The 22,949-nt window shown below is 38.7% G+C and overlaps 1 protein-coding gene across 2 annotated transcripts; it reads right to left on the bottom strand.

Moving 5' to 3' along the window:
• Nucleotides 1–165: 165 nt before the first annotated feature.
• ocrl (OCRL inositol polyphosphate-5-phosphatase) lies at nucleotides 166–22,641 on the bottom strand. 2 transcript variants are annotated; one of them, XM_084430434.1, is made up of 24 exons: nucleotides 22,254–22,641; nucleotides 21,630–21,709; nucleotides 18,362–18,453; nucleotides 18,043–18,081; nucleotides 17,578–17,691; nucleotides 15,742–15,891; nucleotides 15,391–15,631; nucleotides 15,156–15,314; nucleotides 14,968–15,069; nucleotides 13,613–13,727; nucleotides 13,326–13,442; nucleotides 12,904–13,085; nucleotides 12,676–12,787; nucleotides 10,975–11,084; nucleotides 10,698–10,833; nucleotides 10,512–10,622; nucleotides 9,837–10,002; nucleotides 8,844–9,079; nucleotides 8,236–8,259; nucleotides 6,367–6,483; nucleotides 6,195–6,279; nucleotides 5,652–5,779; nucleotides 3,265–3,376; nucleotides 166–2,558 (listed from the first exon to the last, which is right to left on the bottom strand). In XM_084430434.1, exons 1-24 carry the CDS (start codon nucleotides 22,293–22,295, stop codon nucleotides 2,434–2,436), a joined length of 2,895 nt encoding a protein of 964 aa, XP_084286560.1. In that variant the 5' UTR covers nucleotides 22,296–22,641; the 3' UTR covers nucleotides 166–2,433. The 2 variants fall into 2 exon arrangements, with proteins under 2 accessions (XP_084286560.1, XP_084286561.1); XM_084430435.1 differs by lacking the exon at nucleotides 8,236–8,259 and having other exon boundaries at nucleotides 22,254–22,638.
• Between the last annotated feature and the right edge of the window lie 308 nt (nucleotides 22,642–22,949).

Here is a 22,949-nt window from a genome sequence, read left to right as displayed (position 1 = left end):
GGCCACTCCTTCAGAGAGCAGTTACACAAGTGCAGACGGGACAGTGACAGTTCAGTGACTGCACTAGTATTACTTAGTATTATTTGAACAAACTCCAGTAATAAGATTGAGCAATGCAATAGTAATAGACACTAGATAAAAAAAGAATTCAAGAAATCCCAATAATAGGTTCATAATGTCTTTATTTTATTGAATAAATTAGATGTCCCACCCCCCAAAAATAAAACAAAGTATGTGCAAGTACCCAGCTGCAAAGTACCAGGATCATTCCAAAAACTGAATGGAAAGAAAGACAAGAGACAAAAATAAACAAACAGATGGGGTGGTGATCACAGAACACCAGAAATCTGTATAATGGCCATCTGCAATGAGGTCCTCCCAGATACATCATCTATTGGCATTGAAAAAAGTGATTTCAGCCGAGTTCTATGGTGGCCCTCTCCAAAGCAGAAATTAGAAAACATAAACCCAACAAGAAAGCTCAGACAAAGACACAAGCTTGTAAATATGGCAGCAGATGTGAAGTGATTTAGACTGAGATTTGAGAGTGGATCACTGAAGGACATTGAGCCACAGACAATATCATTCACAGAACATCACTACTTAGAGTTTTCAACACTATCAGAAAAAGAAAAGTGCAAAAAATAGTACAAGCTTGTTACTAGGGCAGCGCCCAAAGGACATTTTTGTACCTTATTTAGCCCTAAAACGTTCACAGCAGTACCTTAAAGATACATACTGTATGACTACTCTACTCTAAGGTACTAATATGCACCTTTTAGGGGTAGATAAGATACAAAGCCGTCCCTTTAAAAGCACTGTCCCAGTGACAAGCTGTTGTGCCCCTAAAGCAACCATTTTTGCATATTTATGTCTAAAAGTAAAGGAAGGCAGGACACAGAGTTGGTCGGAAACTGATTACAACTCTTTTCCAAGTTGCAAGACTCACACAAAACATTTCCTGTGAGATTCTGAGGAAATATCGCTAGTGGACAGGGGCAACATGTCACACGCATTACGTGGAGAAACAGCTTTAGTGGTTTGTGTTACAATAATATTTTAGCATTGGGGTGATGATTAATGCTGGTATAGCAGAAGAGACTTCCTCTTCACACACTGTTCAACAAAACCAGACTGACTGGCGCAAGGAGTAAAAAACAGCAGAATTTCAGTCGGCACTCACAAACAAGATCAACAGAATCCCAATATGTACTATGAGATCAAGAGAGAGAAACATATGCCAGTCACTACATGGAAATATAAAGTGTAAATGTAACATGAAACAACACCAACAAAGGACACAAAGACTGTAAACATACACAAAATTATCCCAGTCTGGGTTAGTATAACACACAGCATACATATAGAAGGACCACGTTTGCATCATCATTACAGGACATGACAGAACAATAAAAGATCCAGTGAGCACATCAGTTAAAATGTTAACGTCTCTGTAGCACAACAGGATCCAGAGAAGATCTGTAAAAGAATAAGACCTCAAAAGAATAAAAGTATCAGTCCAGATCTGATAAAGACAACCACATCTGATGTTGACACTCATTGCTATTATTGAAGATGACTAAGGATTATGGGTTTGAATGTGCAATCACAACAGACTGAAGAGTCTCTTCTGAAGGATAACAGATATTCATCTGTAGAGGACATACAAATGCCCAATGCTGAGGACAACAAGGATGTACGAGACTGGAAAACATAAATAACATGCACACCACAATGGACAAAGTCGGCTGATTCATCATGATTCAGATAGAACTGTGAGTAAAGATCATAGTCCAGACTTCTCCACTCTGAAAGGTAGTCGATTGTCTAAGTCACCTTGTCAGAAACACTTCTTTGTGAAGGTCATTTTTCAAAGGAGAAAAGGAAGCGTGAGACAGGTGGAAAAATGTGCTCTGGGCTCTGAGGGAGCGTTTAAACTGGCAGCAGCAGTCAATACAATCTCCAATACATGACTTTCCTTTAGTGTAACAAAGACCTTCTTTTGAGTAGCAATTAGTCGCATTCAGTCAAATATGGTCGGGAATATCGGATTTGGCATTACAGCACTGATCCAGAGGTCAAAACCAGAGAAACTGGGGCTGCACGTAGGATTATGGATGCTAGTCAAAAAGATGAGGTTTGTAAGGGTTAAAGTGTAGTTATTAATACTCCCAGAACAACACATTCAGGGAGCAGAGATAAACTGACATCTATTCCTCTGAAGCAGCAACAGAAGAACAGCATAATGTAACCAATGGGCAATGTCTGTGCAAAACAGAACTATCCAACAGTGCCAAACTTTCATCACGGAGGCCGTTAGCCATCTTAGTGCAGGGGGGCCCATTTAACTCCCAGAAGACCAGCCACAAACACACCTCAAGAGTCTTTTTTGCTTCAGAACCACCTGAACACCTCATTCTGCAGTCCTCTCCCTCAGTCTTCATCGCCTCCCATCAGGAACCCCAGTATGAAGTCATTGGCTTTCTGACGATCGTGTGGTGTCTGTTTGCCAGCAAGGTTGGGAGGAGGCCGAATGAGGAGGCTTGCGAAGAGAGTAGCTGGACAAGAGGTACAAGAAACAATACAACAGTAACGCACCTGAATGTTTGCAATCTGCTGCGAATAGAATAAAGGCCGTTTCACACGGGACATGGCAAGTGGTGTAGTCGCCATGTGGCTGCTGCTTTCTCTCATAGTGGAAGCGTTTTGTGCAGTTGTGGCGGTGCTCGCGTCACGGTCTCAGAGCGAACGTTGCCATATTTACAATCGACAAGGTAACATTTGTATTTACTAAAAACTAAATAGATTAAACATAACAAAAATGGTTTGTGTTATTTATCACTTCATGGGAATATGACTAGCATAGTTTTCATGTCAGACACAGTTAGCTTTTTATCTGGCAAAACAACTTGTGCACACACGCTATGGATTTTATTTCTTCATTTATATCTCTGTATGGTATTTTTGATTGGGAAATTCCACTACATTTAAAACGATCTTCTCCATCATGTTTTGAACAGTCTGATATGAGCTCAGTGAAATGTTCAATGATTGATTGGTTGTTAAAAAAATCTGTTCAATAATTGGTTAAAGCCTATACAGCTGCGCTGCCACTAACAAAAAAGATAAAACGCAAAGAGATGTGCTTGTGGAAGAGGCAGGAATTTAGGTGCTCGAGCACCGCCAGTGAAAGCGTTTTGCTACTTTTTGCTCGTCTCCCATTGCATCACATTCCCGTATGAAAGGGCCTCAAGTCAGACTCACCTAGGAGGTTGGCGGTCAGGTTGTTGTCAAAAGAGTGTTTGAGTAATTCTCTCAAGAAGGCCATCAGGTACCGGAACACATTGCGATGGGCTCGTGGGAGCTGAGATATTAGCTGTTGTTTAGAGGAAAAACAAACAATTAATTCTTAAACTTTGTTTATTTCTAGGTTTAAAATAAAATTTTAAACTTAGATTTTTCAATGTGCTAAGAGCATTTTTAGATATAATTCCATGATCAACATTAAAATAGTTTTGATTAATCATTTGAATGATCTTGTGTATTATGTATAAATATGGTTGGATAGTTAATACTGTACGTATATATACACTGCCCTATACATACACTACTGTTCAAAAGTCAGTTGGATTTTTATAATGTTTTTGAAAAAAGTATCTGTTTCTCAATAAGGCTGCATTTATTTGATAAAAAAAAACAAAAAAAAAACAGTAAAAACCATAATACTGTAAAATATTATTACAATTTAAAATAACTTTTGTCTATTTTAACATATGTGATGACAAAGCTGAATTTTTAATAGTTTAATAAAAAAATATTCTTTCAATAGAAAGTTAAATGACAGCATTTATTTTAAACAGAAACATTATAAAAGTCTTTCTTTCACTTTTGATCAATTTAATGCATCCTTGCTAAAAAAAAATATATATATATACTGACCCCAAACTTATGAACAGCAGTGTCCAGTGACCCATTCCAGGTTTTTTCATGGGAATTTATATGTTCATGAGTTTGTAGTATTTATAATATTTGCACATTATATTAACAGTTTTATAAAATAATCAATGCAATTTAAAGTTTAATTTTTGTTTTTTTGCATCTTGTGTTGATTATTATAAATAAATAGCAATTGAACTGCATAGTTTAGACCCTGTTCTTAATTTTGTGAAATAATGTTTTTGTATGTACCAACTTAGAAGGTTCCATCTAATTTACATCAATAGCTGAGAGACAATTCCTTTCATTTAAAGCTACAATATGCAGGATTTTTTTGCCACGAGAGGGCGCTACATTCCAAACAACAACAACGGCGTAGCTTGATGACGATGTGAAGGAGCTTGGAATGATGGGAACTGTCGTTTTAAACTCCACCGTGGATGTAAATCAGTCAGACGGGAATCGAAAAATCATGTTCATGGATGAGGTTAAGTTTTTTTTTATAATGACATGCTTTTTGTGGCGAGGGGGGCGTGGTTCAGCGCGGTCTGTAACGGGAGAGAGAAGAGACGAGCAAGTAGGTCAAGTGCAAATGACGAACGCCTGTGTCTTATTGCTGTGATCCGCGTGGAGAGACCGCTTATAAGCCGCGCGCTGGAATGAGAGAGAGACTGAAGACCGGTGGATCCGAGCTCTCATTTTGAACTGTTTTGTGCCGTCGCGGTTGCCACGGTGAATGCGCGTTGTGCGCGACTTTTGTTTGTTTTGCTTTATTTTAATAAAGTACGAGTCCCAGTCACGCCGACCCCTGTCTTCTTCCTTCCTGACTGACTTAAAATGAAAGTAAGGTTTAATACTACATACTGGTTATCATAGATGTTACTGTATTGTTGTAGATGTATGTCGAATTCATTGTTGTGATAGCGCGGCGCAGTTTTACGTGTTCTAAACAATTGCTGTAAAAGTACATTCGAACATACCCACATCATTTGCCAAAATACTGATTAATCTTTATGTATAACACATGCTATATTTATTTACATGGCCATAAACACCAGACGTGATACACAATGTCAATAAACTAAACACAAATGTAAAGCAATAATACTTTCCTTACATAAACATAACTATTACCGAATGCTACATTTGGAAAATATTAAATTAAGCATACTTTGTCGACAGAACCAGCTGCAATCGGTAAAGAATAATTGTGTTCCATAACGACTGCACAAAACAAGCTAACGTTTGTTGCTTGATAGACGCTACAACTACAACTTCCGCTTTTGTCCAGGACTCCAGGCAGTACGAGCGGAAACCGAGGGTAACGCGGATATGACGCAATTGACTGGCGACTCCCAGCTCCCCCCTGCTCTAACGCCCCGTTTCCTTGGTTAAAATCGCAATTTTCTCACGATTTAAAAATAGTTGGAAACATTTGGGATATTGTAAGTAATCAACTTAACAAAATATATAACACTGGCCTTGAGATTATGGGATATTTTAATGCAAAATTCTTGCATATTGTACCTTTAAGCAAAATGTACATTGTAACTGAAATATACCCAAATGAATCGGAATCTAATCACATTGAACACAAAATCAAATTGAGAGCTTGTAAATACGAACTGAATCAAGAATATAGATAGATACCAAGCCCTACTACCACAAATAGCATATGAACTATATTGTCAGGACAATACAAATATAATTTGTACCTGTTTGCAGAGGCGGCTGTCATGAGAGCATTCAAGGCAGCGCTGATAGAGTTCATAACACAGCACAGGTTCAGGAAGAGCCTCCAAGAAAATCAATAGTGCTTCAGCAACTGAGTGATTACAGCCAGCTAACCAGCAGTCAAGGAGAACCACGGTGAACAGTGAGAATGCACATTTTAGCCACAGGAAGAAAACATATGGCAGTGAGAAAAAGAAAAAGACAGGGAGAGAAAAGAAAGAAAGAACACAGTGTCTCTAGGGATATCTCAAGGACCATTACAGTAAAACAGAGGGCACATTCTCAGTCTCTCAGTAGCATAGGGAAGAATTGTGTGGGAGAGTCAAGCCAGTCAGAGCAGTTTTAAAGGGAGCCACTCGGTCACATTCACTGAAGTGACAGGCATTAGCATTTCTATGCTTAGTAACTCTGAGAGCCCTGAAAGAGATTTGTCCAGACTATCCACTAGTAATCAATCTGCTGGGAAAATCTCTAGATCTTTCTATATATAAACATTTATTTATTTTTTTTGTGGGAAAGGATACGGATGGATTCAGGAATGCTGGTGTCCAAGCAGTCAATAATACTTTGTAGCTCGTCTTGCAGGCCAGGGGTCTGGAAAAGGTCCTCCTTTAATAAAGAAAAAGAAAATAATCTAATTAGTAATTTGAGATGTTATGGCTAATCATTGGTGCATTCATGCTTTATTTTGCTTACCTGCTGGCAGGCCTTGGTGTAGAGGTGATTAACAAGCAACCAGACCTCTTTAGGAATCTTCAGAGGTTTATCCTCTGTTCCAGAATTGTCCAACAAGGAATAGATCCGGGATTTCTCCTGAGAAAATTGAGAATTGTCTTAAAAGCTATATTTAATTCTGTATTAAATTCAAGAAGAGCGATATAAAATATCTTGTAGCACTTTGCACAATTCAGTACACTTTGGTGTCTCATTATTATTCTTTTTTTAAAGCACTAGATCCAATGTTTGAATAGTGCCTTTAAATATACAGATTATCAGACATTATAATAATGATCACTTTGTTTAAAATCCCCCTATTACAATTTTTCGGATATTACCTTTCATGTAGTCTGTAATATAGCTGCTTGTGAATGTAAAATGTCTGCAAAGTTTCAAAGATCAAAGCACGATAAATGGGGTTATTGTTTCCCAAAATAAAGAACCGATTCTGAACATCCTGAAACAAGTTGTAAGTAATTCCTGTTTTTAGCATAATGTCAATCCCATATTAGCATAATGCCAGCCTATGGTCTTCATTGGCTGCTAGGCCTGTTAAATTAAAATTAATTCCAAATATTAATCGAATAAAAAATAAAATATCCACATTAGACAGCAAAAACAATGTTAGGCGTGCATCAGGCATGCAGCCTTATCAATGGTGCACGAGATGCAATGATAATGCTCTTCGCTGCTTTTCATTTTTTTCAATCTAAACGTGTGGACTCGGAGGAAGATCACGAGGGCTTAGGGTAGGGGTGGCCAAATCCTACCTGCAGAGTTCAGAGCTAACCCTGAACCAACACACCTGTCTGTAATTATCAAGTGTTCCTGAAGATCTTAATTAGCTTCTTCAGTTGTGTTTGAGCAGGGTTGGAGCTGAACTTTCAGTAGATCTCCACGAACAGGATCGGGTACCTCTGGATAAGGGTTCGATTTGGGACAGGGTTTGTATCACTGTTTATCAAGGGCTGAGGAAGCCTCCGGAGCTGAAATTCAGATATTGTAATGAGTGTGTCTTTTCCACCATGCGCTGTAAGCGGTAGACCAATCACAATAGACTGGGCCATCTGACCAATCAGAGCAGAGTAGGCTTTCGGAAAAAATGGGTTTAGAGAGACGGAATCTTTTATCAAACCGTTTCAGACACTGTGAGAAAACAGGTGATGCTGCAATGTATGAGAAAATTTGTGTTTTTCAACATTGGAGGCATGTAAACCTATTGTAGGAGACCTCCAAAACAAAATAAAAAAAACTTTCAAATAAAAAAGGAGCACTTTAAAGAACATAACAGACATAAATTCAGCCACGTTGTCTTTGAAAAGGGGCCACAAATAACATTCCTCTCTCATACACACACAGAAACGTGTTAAGTGGAGAACATTGACAGCCCTAAGACCGCTAAACAATATAAGGGGACTCATGCAATTAGCAGGAATGCAACTCATGCTGAGCCACAGAAGCAAGATCAGAGTCAAAAACAACTGTGAAGAACGGCTGACTCCAAATTACAAACACTGATTTGTGAGGCTGGTTTCACCATGCTGTGAGCTGCTTCCTCTCCCTGCTTATCTAATATCGTTGGCTGGTGAGCAGTGAGTTGGGTGGGGAAAGGAGGGGCAGAATACAAGCTGAGAGATTCAAGCCTCAGTGGCATTCATTAGCCTGAACCTGCAGAGTGACTGCAGCAAGCTGACCTGTGTGAACCGGCAAGCACCAAAGGCTGTCACACTGGGACAAACATTTAAAAACAGGACAGTCACCCTCAATCATACATGTAGGCCCTGATAATAGCAGCTGTCCTATTGCATGATCTAATGAGTCTTTTCTGTGCATGAAGAGGAACTTTACCTTTTCCATGCAGCTATCCTCTCCCTGAGAATCATGCAGACCCAGAATGATTGGTCGGAAAGGAGTGGTCAGAGCAGAAAGGAGTAAAGGAGGGAGGAGAGATGAGACAATAGAGAAACATTGCGTAATCACTGAGAAGACAGAGACAGTATTGCATAATTACAAATAAGCAGCTTTCAGCTACCAACAGTGATCAGTGAACAGCAGAGATAGAAACATAAAATGACTAAAGATGATTGACTACTCTCTAAATTAAAAACGAATTATATTTTGAGAATATAGTGGAGAATGGAACAGTGATGAACAACACAGAACATTTGCATGATGACCAACTGCTCCTGAACAAGCTGTATCTCATCAAAACATTCTCTTTGTACATGACTTCTTCATTGTAGCCTCATGTCAGAATCATGTCAACCCTGAAGGTATTTCCTTATCTAAAATCTGGGGACAAAATTCCTCTCCACTGTCTGTCATTACTTTCCACTGCCAAGAATGTGAGAAGACGACTTTCGTTTTTGTAATGGCAGCCACTAATCTTTACTTAGCCACAGGATACCTATGATAATAATCCATCTAACCAACTGCAGCTGTGACCTGTGCCTCACCAGATCGATGAGTTTGGTGATGGGGATCTCACGGATGGGCTTCTTCATACGGCACAAAGTCTCCAGAGATGTGCCAAAACAGCTGGGCAGATAGTTTCCAGAGAAAGTGATGAAGTAGTCTTTTCCCCGGTCCAGATGAAGCACCAGAATGTCCTCGATTTTATCCTCACCAGAGTTTAGTAGTGTTACAGAATCTTTACTGACATACACCTCTAGGAAGATCTCCATTGTCTCATCTATATAAAAAAAAAAAAACAGGAATATTTGAGACAGTCTGGTAGATAGGCGCAGTCTGCATCATAAATTAACAAATTCAGATGACATCATATTTGTGTCCTATAGTTGACATGACATTTCTTCATAGAAAATAGCCTTTTATTTCTTCTATTTTCATAATTTGGCAAAATTATCCATAATTGTTTAAATTTGTGATGCATTGAAATTCTTTGTCCAAAACTAAAATGAAAGTTTTATACACTGAAAAAGTCAAATCGACACTGACATAGTCGAAACGTGTCATTGGAGATGTGCTGTTCCTGTCAATGATTCCAAAACTATGTTGGCCAAATATTTCCCAGGAAATTTTGCAGTAGCACCTCACTGCAGTACACAAGATCCAGGGGGCGGAGATTGGTAGGTTTAGGGGTGGGTTTATGGATCAGGGGGTGGAGATGGGTAGGTTTAGGTATATGTAAGGTGGGAGGAGTTGGATCTGTATCTAACCCCGCCTCCTGGATCTTGTGTTCTGCAGTGAGGACCATCTCAAATTTTGTGCTCCTTTGGGAATGTACAATGTGGATACAAATTAGGTATATTTATTATCAAAATGGGATCTATTTTCCAAAAATACCTGTCATGAAATTACATCCTGCCCAACTATAGTGTCTAATTGTATCTTGATAATCAGGAAGTAAAGGAAGACATTATCAAACATTAAAAGAATGTGTCATTCTTTTTTATGACAAAAATACAGGACTGAAATGAGATACTCACTAGGGTCTAGTACCCCTTCGTTGGGCTCAGCACGTAGCCAGGGCTTACAGTATTGAGAGTCATTAAGTTTGGGAATGAAGGCAAAGGTGCAAGCAACCTGTCCATCATTAGTGATGAGAAAACTCTGACGCTGCAGCTGACGGAACTTCACATTCTCAAAGGTGAACTATGGAATAAAGAACAGAGATAATTTGAAAATGTGTTTGAATGGTAGTGTATGAGGCATAGTCAGTTTAAAATAGAAATCTTTTAATCTTTTATAACATAATAAATGTCTTAACTGTAACTTTTGATCAATTTAATGCATCCTTTAAAAACAAAAACAAATCTACACACTGACCCCAACTTTTGCATGGTAATGGTATTTGCATGGGTATTACAAAATACCCTTAGTATGCACTGATGAAGTGATTCCAGGTGATGCTGATCAGTTTATTTTTATAGTATTTTCTATTTTAAAGACACTGCCCCAGTGCATTCAGTCTAAAAGCAATTATGGCACATGTGATTAGCCTATAATCCACTCACAGTCCAGAGAAGTGCTAAGATTGTGCAAACATTATCGACCCTCCACTGATATATGGTGGAATCTCAGAGAGAATGGAGGCAGGCCAGAGGATCAACGCAGTTTGTCAGAGGATACACTGACCTGTCTGTCTCCCTGTCATTACTTACCTCCCGTCGGGTTAGGGACAAAGAGGGCAAAAAGTCATTTTCCATTCTGTCCATGTCCCGCACAATTTCTTCAAACACCTTCTTGTAGCGCTGCTCTATCACCATTTTCACCTGCAGCACACACATAAAATTAATGTGATGGTCTCAACTCCTTTATTGGAGCATGATGAATGGAGTTATCCTCACCCCGACACTAAAGACAGAGCTGACGGGTTTGTGGTCACTGGTCTTTAGTTCCATGTGACTGCGGTAGTGAAGTTGCTTTACGTTGCTCCCCCTCCAGAGGATACGGTCGCACCAGGCAGGTACTCGACATTTCCCACTGTCAACGCACCCCAGAGAACAAAACCAAATTATGATGTGACATTTTCTTTTTCTTTTTTACTTTAAGAACATTTTAACAGCAAGTGATCTTCAAACAATGATGTATAAAGGAAGATGTCCTGATGTCCAAAAACTTTACCTTGAGTCCCATCCATCGGATTTAGCATCATATTTGTAAGTTGGGATGAAAGTAATATCCCCTTCCATGAAATCAGCGAAGGCACGTTTAGTCTTTCTCTGGATATTCAGCTGGCAAAGTGAAACAGAAGATGCAATTAAGTGTGCTTTCAGAGCAAAAATGGAAGTCTATATTTGGCTACCACTTAAAGAACTGCCACATACACACACAGGAAAAAGAAAAGAGGAAGCAACCAAGAATAACAAAAAAACAGATAAATACAGTGGGGTGCATTAGTAAAAGAGAACACAAGTGGAAAATATCTTTGTGTTTTTTCATTAAAAATGTTAACAAAATAATATTAATAACATAATAGTTTGATTGAAATGTTTTGAAAAAAACACGAATTTCAGAATTGTATACATTTATATGCATATAAACATTACATATTTATAATTAAAATATGTATATAAATGAAATATATATAAAAAAAAATTCTATTCAGAACTTTAGACTCAAATTGTTGTGCTAATAATACTATTTATCACAACTGGCCACTTTATTAGGAACACCTTGTTAGTACCGGGTTGGACCCCATTTTGCCTTCAGAACTGCCTTAATTCTTCGTGGCATAGATTCAACACGGTGGTGGAAACATTCCTCAGAGATTTTGGTCCGTTGACATGATAGTATCACGCAGTTGCTCCAGATTTGTAGGCTGCACATTCATGATGCAAATCTCCTGTTCCACCACACAAAGGTTCCACCACAAAATCAAATTGAGCACAAAATTGCTCTATTTGATTGAGATCCAGTGCCTGTGGAGGCCATTTGAGTTTAGTGAACTCATTTTCATGATCAAGAAACCAGTTTGAGATGATTTGAACTTTGGGACATGGCACTTTGTCCTGCTGGAAGTAGCCATCAGAAGATGGGTACACTGTGGTCATAAAGGGATGGACATTGTCAGCAACAATACTCAGGTAGGCTGTGGCGTTTAAACAATGCTCAATTGGTACTAAGGGGCCCAAAGTGTGCCAGGAAAATATCCCACACCACCAGCAGCAGCCTGAACTGTTGATACAAGGCAGAATGAATCCATGCTTTCATGTTATTTATGCCAAATTCTGACCCTTCTGTCTGAATGTCGTAGTAGAAATCGAGGCTCATCAGACCAGGCACTGTTTCTCTAATGTTCTATTGTCCAATTTTGGTGAGCCTGAGTGAATTTTAGCCTTAGTTTCCTGTTCTTAGCTGATAGAAGTGGCACCCGGTGTGTCTTCTGCTGCTGTAGCACGTCTGCCTCATGGTTTGACGTGTTGTGTGTTCAGATATCCCCTTCGGCAAACCTTGGTTGTAACGAGTGGTTATTTGTATTTCTGTTACCTTTCTATCAGCTCCAACCAGTCTGACCATTCTCCTCTGATCTCTGGCATCAACAAAGCAATTTCGCCCACAGAACTGCCGCTCACTGGATATTTTCTATTTTTCGGGACATTCTATGTAAACCCTAGAGATGACTGTGCATTAACCCTTTCTTCTCCACATGCCTAAATGCACTGAGTTTCTGCTATGCTATTGGCTGATTAGAAACTTGCGTTAACGAGCAGTTGAATTATTGTACTAATAAAGTAGCCAGCGAGTGTATACCCATGTTATATATATATATATATATATTAGGATAAAATATTATAATAAAGAGGCATCATCCCCAGGTCTCACCTGATCATACTCCTGAAGCCTCCGTAATTCATTCTCAGCAATAAGTCTCTTTACTTCCATGGTATCATTCAAACATAGTCTGTAGTTAAGATCTCCAAGCCAAATCACCACACTTAGAGGAGAAATCATAAGCATTGAAGCATTTAAATATAAGTACAATATTAGCTTAAAATATAGTTATCTAATCATGGGTTCACAATGGCTACACTGGATGACAGTGACACTCACTCATGTTTCACTATATTGAGAGGGGGGTATTCCAGCAGGTGGAAACTCATGCGGGCACAGATGTCTTTGTAGTCCTGGTTCCGCCTCTCAAAGTCATCCACATGCGCCGCCAAATGAGAGTTCACAAAGCAGAAGCTGGTATTGTGAAACACAAAACGCACAGCCACTCCTCCTTTATTCCCCTGTAGTAATGGAGTAATAAAAGTAGGTTAATCTTATCAGGTAACCGAGATTGAACTACTAATAGAAAGTATCATTCGATTTGTGGTCATTTCTGTCATTTGTGTAATCAATACCACTCTAAGATTTACACCATATCTAAAACAAATACAACAAAATATATGCATTCTAAGCCAAAAGATAGGCTAAAATTACTTTCAGTTTTGACAAACCACTTCCTATTTTAACAAATGCAAACATACCATTTTATTCATGAGGCCAGTTCCCACAGACTCAGAAGCCACCTCTCTAATGTGATCTTTGTGCACCTTGTTGACATACACCACCAACATCATTCCCACTAGGCGAATAATACGGACCTGAGGACAGCATACAGAACTTCATGAAAAGTCCACAAACAATGAAAGCGAGCAGCACATATTTTCTTCAGTTGACTGCCAAATGCAACTTTCAGGGTGCCACAGGAATGATAAGACTGTTCTTTGCATTTTAAATGCTGAATAGCATAAAACAGCTGTCATTCACTCACCTGTTTGTATTTGGCTTTATGGTGGAGGCTTTTTTGTACTGCATCAACCCATAACTGTTCTTTGGATGAGTCCATATAGAAAAATGCCTCTGTGCTCAGGTCCAGCTCCTGAAATCTGACAAAAGACACAAGAAAACAATTAGACAAAGCATGAAGCACTATGACCTTAATCAATTAAACCTATTAATGGACAATGTATAATGTGGGTGAATGGTCAATCCATTAAGGGTGAAATACATTAACGCTCGTCAATAACAATATTTAACAATTTACCATAACAATGTTTCCAGGGCTAACAATAGCCTGGTTTTCATTACAGACTTAAGCAAAAACTTTGCGATATTTTCTAAATGTCGATAAAAAACTATTGCGAAATGGCAACGCTTCCATTAACCGATGTTATGCGACAAAAACTACATTTTTTCGTCTCGCGATAAGCCATTCCAAACATCATGGCAACGGATGTTAGTAAGTTTACGTATAATCGCAGCCACAAGCCATATTTTCAATCGAAGGAGACGTTGGCTTGTTATTCAAGAATTAATGGCAAGGAAATCCCTTTATACTTGACCACATGTGAGGTGTTTCTGGGTGTTTCACCCTCCTATCTGCTTCGAGGTCTTGATAAATGGTGACATTTCTTTGTTTAGAATCCAGTATTCCTGTAATTCTTTTGTCTTTTATGAGTTTAATAAAGAACTCTGTCTCGTCCAAACATATCGTGCCTTCTTTAAAGAATGATTGACTTTTACGTACAACAGGTGACCTGTAAATGCGAAAAAACGGGTTCCATTGCAGTTTTGCAAAATAATCCTTTTTCAAATTGCCTGAAAAACCACCTCATGCGAGTGTAAAAACTTCTATTGCGATATATGGGAATTTTTGCAGTTTCCATTGGCCGTATTTTCAATTCGCAATTTGCGCAATTTTAAGGGTAATGGAACACAGCTAATGTTTCAGATTCATTATTTTGGAGTAGGGCTGCACGATATATCGCATGAGATTGTTATGCGCATCTCGTCAGTAAAGCCGGTTCCTTGATTAGTAGTAAATCGCCATCACCTGCTTTCAGATGGAGCGGCATTTACCACAAAGAGCCGTAGTTAACTGACAAGCTGAGCCATATCGCATTAATATTGCGGACGTATCGCCAGCGATAATTAATGCGATATGGCGGCTCAGCTTGTCAGTTAACTACGGCTCTTTGTAGTAAATGCCGCTCCATCTGAAAGCAGGTGATGGCGATTTACTACTAATCAAGGAACCGGCTTTACTGACGAGATGCGCATAACAATCTCATGCGATATATCGTGCAGCCCTATTTTGGAGTGAGGGGCTATGGCTTTGCCACTCACCCCAGTGCGTAGACATCTGGAGGTTCTGGGTCACAGCACAGCCAGGGCTCAAGACTGCTGTCAGGGGACTGACCGTTCACATTCCAAGTGCCCAAGAAGAACCTGTAAAATACAGTGACTTACTCAAACACCTGGAATCAGTCAAAACAAAATGATTGACATTATGTTTCCAGGCATGTGACATTCACCGAAAGTTCTTAATCTCCACATATTCTTTCTCTTTCTTGCTGAGGCGATACTTAAGCAGGCCTTCCCTTGACCCTGACTGGCTGCTCATCATGGTCTGTCTCATGGTGTAGTTGGATGGGCTGTCAGACCAGGAAACGGAGCGGTCTACAGACTGAAATCTGCAACAAAAAACAACACCGAGTTTAACAAAGCTGAAAATGTACAGGCTTCTGTATTAAAACCAGTAGCACTCACTCATTTCTGACAGGTGTGGCATTCAGTGCGGAGGGTGGCCTTTCTTTAGCAGTCAGGCCTGCCGTGAGGTTAGTCGATGGCTTATATGTGCCTTTTCGAGGGGGAAGAGGGGGCACTGGTGGAGGTGGCGGCTCTCGTTGTGCAACTATACGGTTTTGTTGGTTCTTCTTCTCTTCCACCTTTATACAATGGTTAAAATGTTCTTCAAACCCAAAATCTGTTGCAAGCGAGAGGGCAGAGTCTATAAACAGAAAGGAACAGAGCAGTTACAGAACGTTCACGGTCTTTGGTGCATCTGGCCATGTAACCCAATGTAAAAATGGTTATGTTCTGGCCTTTTTAATTCCATACCTGTGTTTGAGGGCTTTGCTAAAGCACTGTTGTTGATGATGTTTGAGGTGGATTTGGAGGTTCCTCTTTGAGGTGGAACAGGAATGCAGTCTTTGACTGGAATAGGTACAACAGGCTCCATCTTCCTAGGCAGTGAACTCCTCCTCTCAGCTAAAGGTGGACCATTTAACAGTGATGTTTCATATATTTATGACAAAAATTGAGAATGGCCTTCAAAACATATTTAGCAGTGGTAGTTTGATGAAGGTTTAATATTATCATATTAAGTAACATGTTAAGTTAATATAATCACATTTAGTACAGGCAGCTCTACTATAAGATTTAACAGTAAAGCACAGGTACAAGGCAAACTCTTTGATGCAAGACCCTAAATCTGTACATTCAGAGTACCGTACACAAAGTGACCTCAGAGGGATATGCATTTTTTGTCAGAATAAACTCAGAATGTCAGAATAAACTAAAATGAAACTAAAACAAAAACAAGAAAAGCAGGTTTTTATGGTTTCCTATTTTAAATGTTTCCCTGGTCTGGATATGATCTGTTGTCTTCCTTTTTCTTTTTTTTTTTAAATTAATTCATGAATACAAAAATCTTTGACTGACATTTTTTATACATGATGTTTTTGAGTTCTCTTACCTTCAGTAATTAATAATTTCAGAGAACTGCATAAAGTATCCTGGCTGGAAGGCTGGATTCGAATACACCACTATTGTCTATATTTATGCCTAAATTTGCAGTCTGGACGCTAGTTAATTCAAGTCAATACCAGTCTGCAGACTTTGAGTTTCACAAACAAACTCCGAGAACATGCATACATTCTGCCCATTAATGTCTAGATAACCTGCTGCCTCAAAAAAACAAAAAACATTTTGATTATTTCATCCTCAAAATTGGTCATTCTAACCTGACAGATTTCACAGTAAATCGAATAGTGTATGAGCACAGATGAGCAGACTATTCCATCCAGTCAGAGGATATCAAACATGATATTTTGAGGTGATTTTAGTAGACATATTGTAATGTATGATACGACTTATAATAGGCTTAATAACACTCGCCTCAAACCTCTGTCGCAATTTGTACAGGTCATACTGACTGCGTCTACACCCAATAGTTCATTCAAATCCATTTTGATGTTTCTTCCTTTTTTTTGCAACTCCGAAGTCGCTACAACTACTGCAGTCAAATCCTGCACATCCATGTTTGTTTTCTGTCATGCATTTCCTTGGAACTAGCACATTTAGTTCTGAGCAAGTTTGTTGTGTTTTGGAGCGACATTAAAGTCTGGTAGTGTGCGATCATCAGTCATTTAGTGTGTGACATCCAGTCTTTCTCTATAGCCATTTACAAAGTTGGCAAGTGTATGATGTCCAGTGTTTTAGAAACTTTTCAGATTTTAAAAGTCCTGTAGTGTATTCCAGCTTTAAGTAGACTTCAGCACACACTCAAACATGATACATCGGCCAATGGACGATGTCAGGAAATGAAGCCTACGCCTCTAAGGTAAGAGTTTGAAGGATAAACATACCCTGAGCTGAATATTACAAGGTGTGTGGAAACAAATCAGAGAAATCATGCAGCAGGTGGTCTAACCTTTGACCCAATTGTGGCTGTAACAATGTCAACTAAAGTAAACCAACACCAAAAATGTATATCTGTCAAACTTTCTGCCCGACACTGAGGTCAAATTCTTCCAAGAAGCATTCATTACTGACAAACCTATAAAACTGGGTGTTGGTTACCCTGGTAAATAAATGATTAGAGTAGTTAATAAATAAGAAATGTGGCTTGATGTTTGTGGAAGAATCCTGTGGAGGGAAAATGAGGTATATCACCTTGCTGTTTGGCCTTCGTCACATGTTGTAAGAAAGACTGAGTGTGCACGTCATCCTGCAGCTCCAGAAGAACCTCTGGCATTTGCTCGCCTCGAAGACGAATCCGTACCGTTGCTGTTGAGGAATAGTGTCACTTTCTCACATCCAAACATCACAGCTATACATTTGATTCTTTTTCAAAAGCATTTTTCTTAAGTTTAATAATTAAGGCAGTATGCATTAAGAAACCTCCCATAGTATACAAATCATATAAATAACAGTGCATATAATATTTTGCAATTTCATACAGTTTATAAAAAGAAAATTAAATGGATAAAAGTAGCAATAAGCTGCTTAAGCTGAACGCTGCTACAATACACTGCTTATGGCCAGATAGATATGATTCAACCGAAAATTATGTAACATTTATTTGATAATATTTAATAATTAATTTTACAAAAGCTGGCTCATTAAAAAAAAACTTACTGTTAATCGAGATGTCAATGAGAAGTGCTTCTTCAGCCTCTAAAAGGGAAAAATTAAAGAAAGTCAGAGAGAGGTATGTTATACAGGTTTTCAGGGGACTGTACCAGGATATATAAAACATAGCTGCTGTCTATGGTGACAAATGGTTTTCAAATATTTGATCATGGGAGAGAGATTTTATCATGCAAACACAGTGCTTGTTTTCTAAGCCTCACTCACAGAGACCAAAGGTGAAAAATAAGTTAGTGAGAAGAGAGCAAATGTATTTACACTATTACAAAGTCCTTCTGTAAACTATAAATAGTCATTAGAAACTTACCTCGAACTAACTGAAAATGGTTATTGATGGGGATGGACAGCTGGGGCACTTGGCTTAATACAATTGCTTCAGGGTTTTCCAAAATATCCAACCTGACAACAAGAGACTCATTCATGAAAAGTCCTACAAGAGCAAATAACCCATCTCATAAGATTTCCTTCTACTTATTGCTCCAGGATATTAACATAGTCGGTTCATACATTTAGGTTTTTGAAAGAAACAAACTCAAAAACAGGGTGATAACACCATTTATGATCACTTAATAAGTTTAGCATACAGCTACACTGAGAATGATACACTACTGTTCAAATGTTTGGGGTCAGAAAATATCTTTTTTTTTTAAAGAAATATATTTTTTAAAGGAAATGAATAGTGAATACATTTAAAATGTTACAAAAGATTTCCAGTTCAAATAAATGCTGTTCTTGAGACCTTCTGAAATAAATTGCATTTATTTCAGTTTCTACAAGAACATTGACGATAATAAGAAATGTTTCCTGAGCAGCAAATCATCATATTAGAATGATTTCTGAAGGATCGTGTGACACTGACTGGAGTAATGATGCTGAAAATTGTGCTCAAATAAATATAGACTTGGTGAGCAAAAGAGAATTCTGTCAAAAACATGAAAAAATCGTACTGACCCTAAACTTTTAAATGTAGCTGTAGCTCTCATATTTCCACACACTATGGTCCAGCATAATCTTATCTCATCAAAAACAAAGCTTCAGAATACAGAGGGTGGAGGGAAGCTTATAGAAATGCAGCTAAATACAGTGGAGGGCTAATTGCAGACCATATTTCACTCTCTGACAATAACAGTGCCAACCCCAGGGCATCAGGTTCCTCTTATGGTATTGCCTCCATTTCACTCAATGGGAAATTCAATTACAGTGGATTATTGGAAAAACCTTCAGATTTCCCTGCCTGAGTGTGCCATGCAAACACATGGAGGCAAGACTAGAACCCCTCTGTGCTGCCAGTGAGCCCGCTCTCTCTCAGTCTCAGAAGACGATAATTGCTGTAATGGATGCTGTTGCCAGGAAACACAGCACTCATGAACAAGGGAAATTTGGCCTAGACTTACTAAGCAATCTCATATTCAATCAATACAAATAACAGCCTAATGTAGTGATGATGGTTATAATCTGCTCATGCCAAAAATATCTCCTTCCTTTCTGAGGTTAAACCATGGCACTCGTTGCCACATCAAAGTTCAATTGACAACGTAGCTCAAATATCCACCCCAAAGGTCTATCAGGCTAAATGAAACATACTGTAATATAGAGCTGCAAGATTCTGGATAGATTCACATATTCTGATATGTGGCCAGATGTCTCCATTTGGCATCTCAGGTTTGTCCTCATCCCTTCTCTCTTCCATCACCACTGTCATTATCATCTCTTGGTTGAACATGTCTGTGCGATACGGGCGCGCGAGGTGGCGAAAAGAAGAACGCAAGGAGGCGTCATCGTCATCAAAATCATCTATTATTATCATCCAAAAATGTAAACTCAGTCATCCTCTACTCACAATCAAGGCATTATTAACCTGAAAGGCTTTCATCTTCAAAACACATATTAAGATATTTTTAATAAAATCTTTGATATTTCTGTCCCTCCACTGAAGGTCCATTCCACCATAACTTTGACTCTTCAAAACGTTCATATAGAGATCGTAAAATAAATCCATATGAATAGAGCAGTTAAGACTTCTGAAGAGTTACAATCACTTAATAAGATTAGTTTTTATTCACATATAAATATTGATGAACATCTACATAGAGCTCATTAAACATGATAAATGGAAGTTCAAAAATGCTTACTTGCAACGCGAGAACCAATGACGATTGTTCTTGCGTTACGCACGTATGGTTGAGCTGCCGTTGACCATATTTGATGTGCTCCATGTATGTGCGTCGAAATATTTATGTCAAGTCAGGCTTTATTTTTATAGCACATTTTAAAACAACAGAAGGTGACCCAAAGCTTTACAGATCAAGCAAGAATAAATAAAAACATTTAATTACAACATCATACATTCTATCAGCTTCAAAAACCCATTTCATGATCTATTCAAAAGCCAAAGAAAACATATGTTTTTAAAGAAGACTTAAAAATGGCATATTCAGTTCATAAATATATGTGAATAATCCTAAATTCATTTCAATTTTGGGTGAACTATCAACAGTGTACCTTGTTCTTTTTGTTAGAAGATTATTTTCATTACAAAGGGATTCAACAAATATAATTTTTGACCTCTTTTACCCAGTCAGTTCCCGAGCTTTGAGTAAAGCTGAGTGTGTACACTTTTAATGCAGTTAAAGAGTTTGTGTGCTCATGTGAGGCTTATTAGGCTCTAGGACACCGAGGTGGAATGTAGCATAATGGGGAGCATGCTGGCATGCAGCGAAAGCCACACTGACTAAACACCATCTGACTGCACAATCTTTCACATAGTCTTCTCACATCTATAGTAACCGGCAAATAGATTCAAATATAAATGGACCGTTTTCACTTTTCTGGGGTTCTTGCTTCTATAGGGGTGAATAAGAGACTACAGCTAATATGATTTTTGCACTCCCATTTGCTCCAATAGCAAAATAAAGAACCATGATGATAGTGTTTCCTTGTCTTTGCAAAAAAGGAAAAAAAATATTTGATTACGGCAGACAGAGGACAAAGATGTCAAAATTAACAGCCATTGGCTGCCATTCTCACAGCCATTGCATTAGAAACACACTTGCAGCTGTTAACTGACTAGTTGTTTTGTTTTTTTGTAATTTAATGCCAAGGTAATATAGCGTTATGTACATTACATTTTTAAAATGAAAATACAAAAAAAGCTTAGATAATATATAATAATTGTTGGAATGCTTCATCACAGTCAGTAAAAAGGGTCAATAATCATGAATTTAGCCATGTCTTGTTAAAAAATAAATAAATAGCAGCCTGTTAAAAGCCAGCTGCATTCTCAAGATAGAAATTCTAGTTTAATAGCTAGCAATTAGATGTCCTTCATTTGTGGGTTTGGAAACTAATCATGTCAAAAAGGCTAAAAACGACCACACACTCATCAGTGTAATAACACAAACAGGCAGCAACAATAAACCACCTGACAGAATGCGCAGTTCAGTCCAGAGATTAAACAGCTGCTCAACTTTCTCAGGCTTTAACGTTTTCTTATGCAACTAACCCTGTTTTACACATATAAGTGAAGTTTAGTGTGAATAATGTGGAATTAAAAACTGAGATCGGAGTCTACTCACTTGAACTGTCCAGAACACTGTAACAGGGACAGGAGTCTTGGTTCTTTCTGTCCGCTTCTAAGCTCGTGTCCTCTAACAGTCTGAAAAAAAATCACTGTCAAGGATTCAATTGAATAGCAAGAGGCAGAGAAAAAGGGTGGAAAGCCTGACGACTCATGGCTCTCTCCCTCCCTCACACAATCAAAGAACTTGTTGGACAACTCCATTAGGTAACGTCCCTAACATACTCTAAGATGCGTGAAAACCATAAAAAGTGTTATTCTCTTTGTAGCCTCCAGCTGCAACGTCATACCTTACATACACATCATATCATATCATATCATATCAAGTGACATGACAATGTCACACAATGCTGTTCCAAGTTATTCCTAGGAATGTAAGAACAGTGATGGAATATGGTTGGATAAACGACACTTCTGTCTGACAGCAGAGAGCAAACAGCAACAAAAATGTACAGCATTTGTATTCTGTTAAGCCTCTTTATTACATTGCCATAACGAAAATAAATGTTATGTTTACCATTACAGCTCGGCTAACAAGACATGGCTAAATGGCTTCAAAAGAGACTACTAGCAGCTATAGCTCTAATGAAAATGAACAACTGAGCTCCCAAATAAAGGATACGGCCAAACATTGGCTATCTGAAATCCCGTATGAATGTTCCATCGTGAATGTTGTTAAGTGTGTTGAATTAAAGCCGTCAGGCGGCTAGCTAACAGGCTAAACTCAGCGGCGCGAGCGAGTGTTTTCTCATGTCAGGCTCCACCCCTCACCGCGCGTGGACAGTGCTGGCCTTTCGGAGGGCTCGCGATTCAGCTTGTGAGCCGGTGTGGAGTCATTGAACTCAACAGAAACAACACCTATCGAGTACGTGTGTGTCAATTTTGGGCGTAAACAGAGAGAGTGGTCACGGTTGATGGCAGGTTTGTTGCCGCGTTAATAAACCAATGACATTTCAAGTGATGTCCGTGTTTACGTTGACCATGATCAAATTACGTCCCCGGTCATGAATGAGTTTCGAGGTAATCATCATGGCGCTCTCCCGGACGCAGCAACATCACTGGGTGTGTTCTGCGCTGCTCGGGAACGTCAAAGATACGCAACTTTTTCGCATATTCACTGTAAACACAGTATAGTTCACTGCATTGTTTAAATATTTGTCATAGCAGAGACTTCGTCAAACGCCCATTCATTTTCTATAAATGCCAAATAGACCATCAAACGGATATAGGGCTGATTCATGTCCTTTTGGTTGCATAATGTTTTCTTTAGAAACAGTATGTTGCAACTTGTAAGTTTATTCCAGCACAATATAAATTC

Source organism: Rutilus rutilus (genome assembly GCF_951802725.1).
Source record: "Rutilus rutilus genome assembly, chromosome: 14".
NCBI lineage: Eukaryota > Metazoa > Chordata > Actinopteri > Cypriniformes > Leuciscidae > Rutilus > Rutilus rutilus.
Note: the sequence above shows the minus strand (reverse complement) of the source record. Positions and strands in the feature narration are given on the sequence as shown.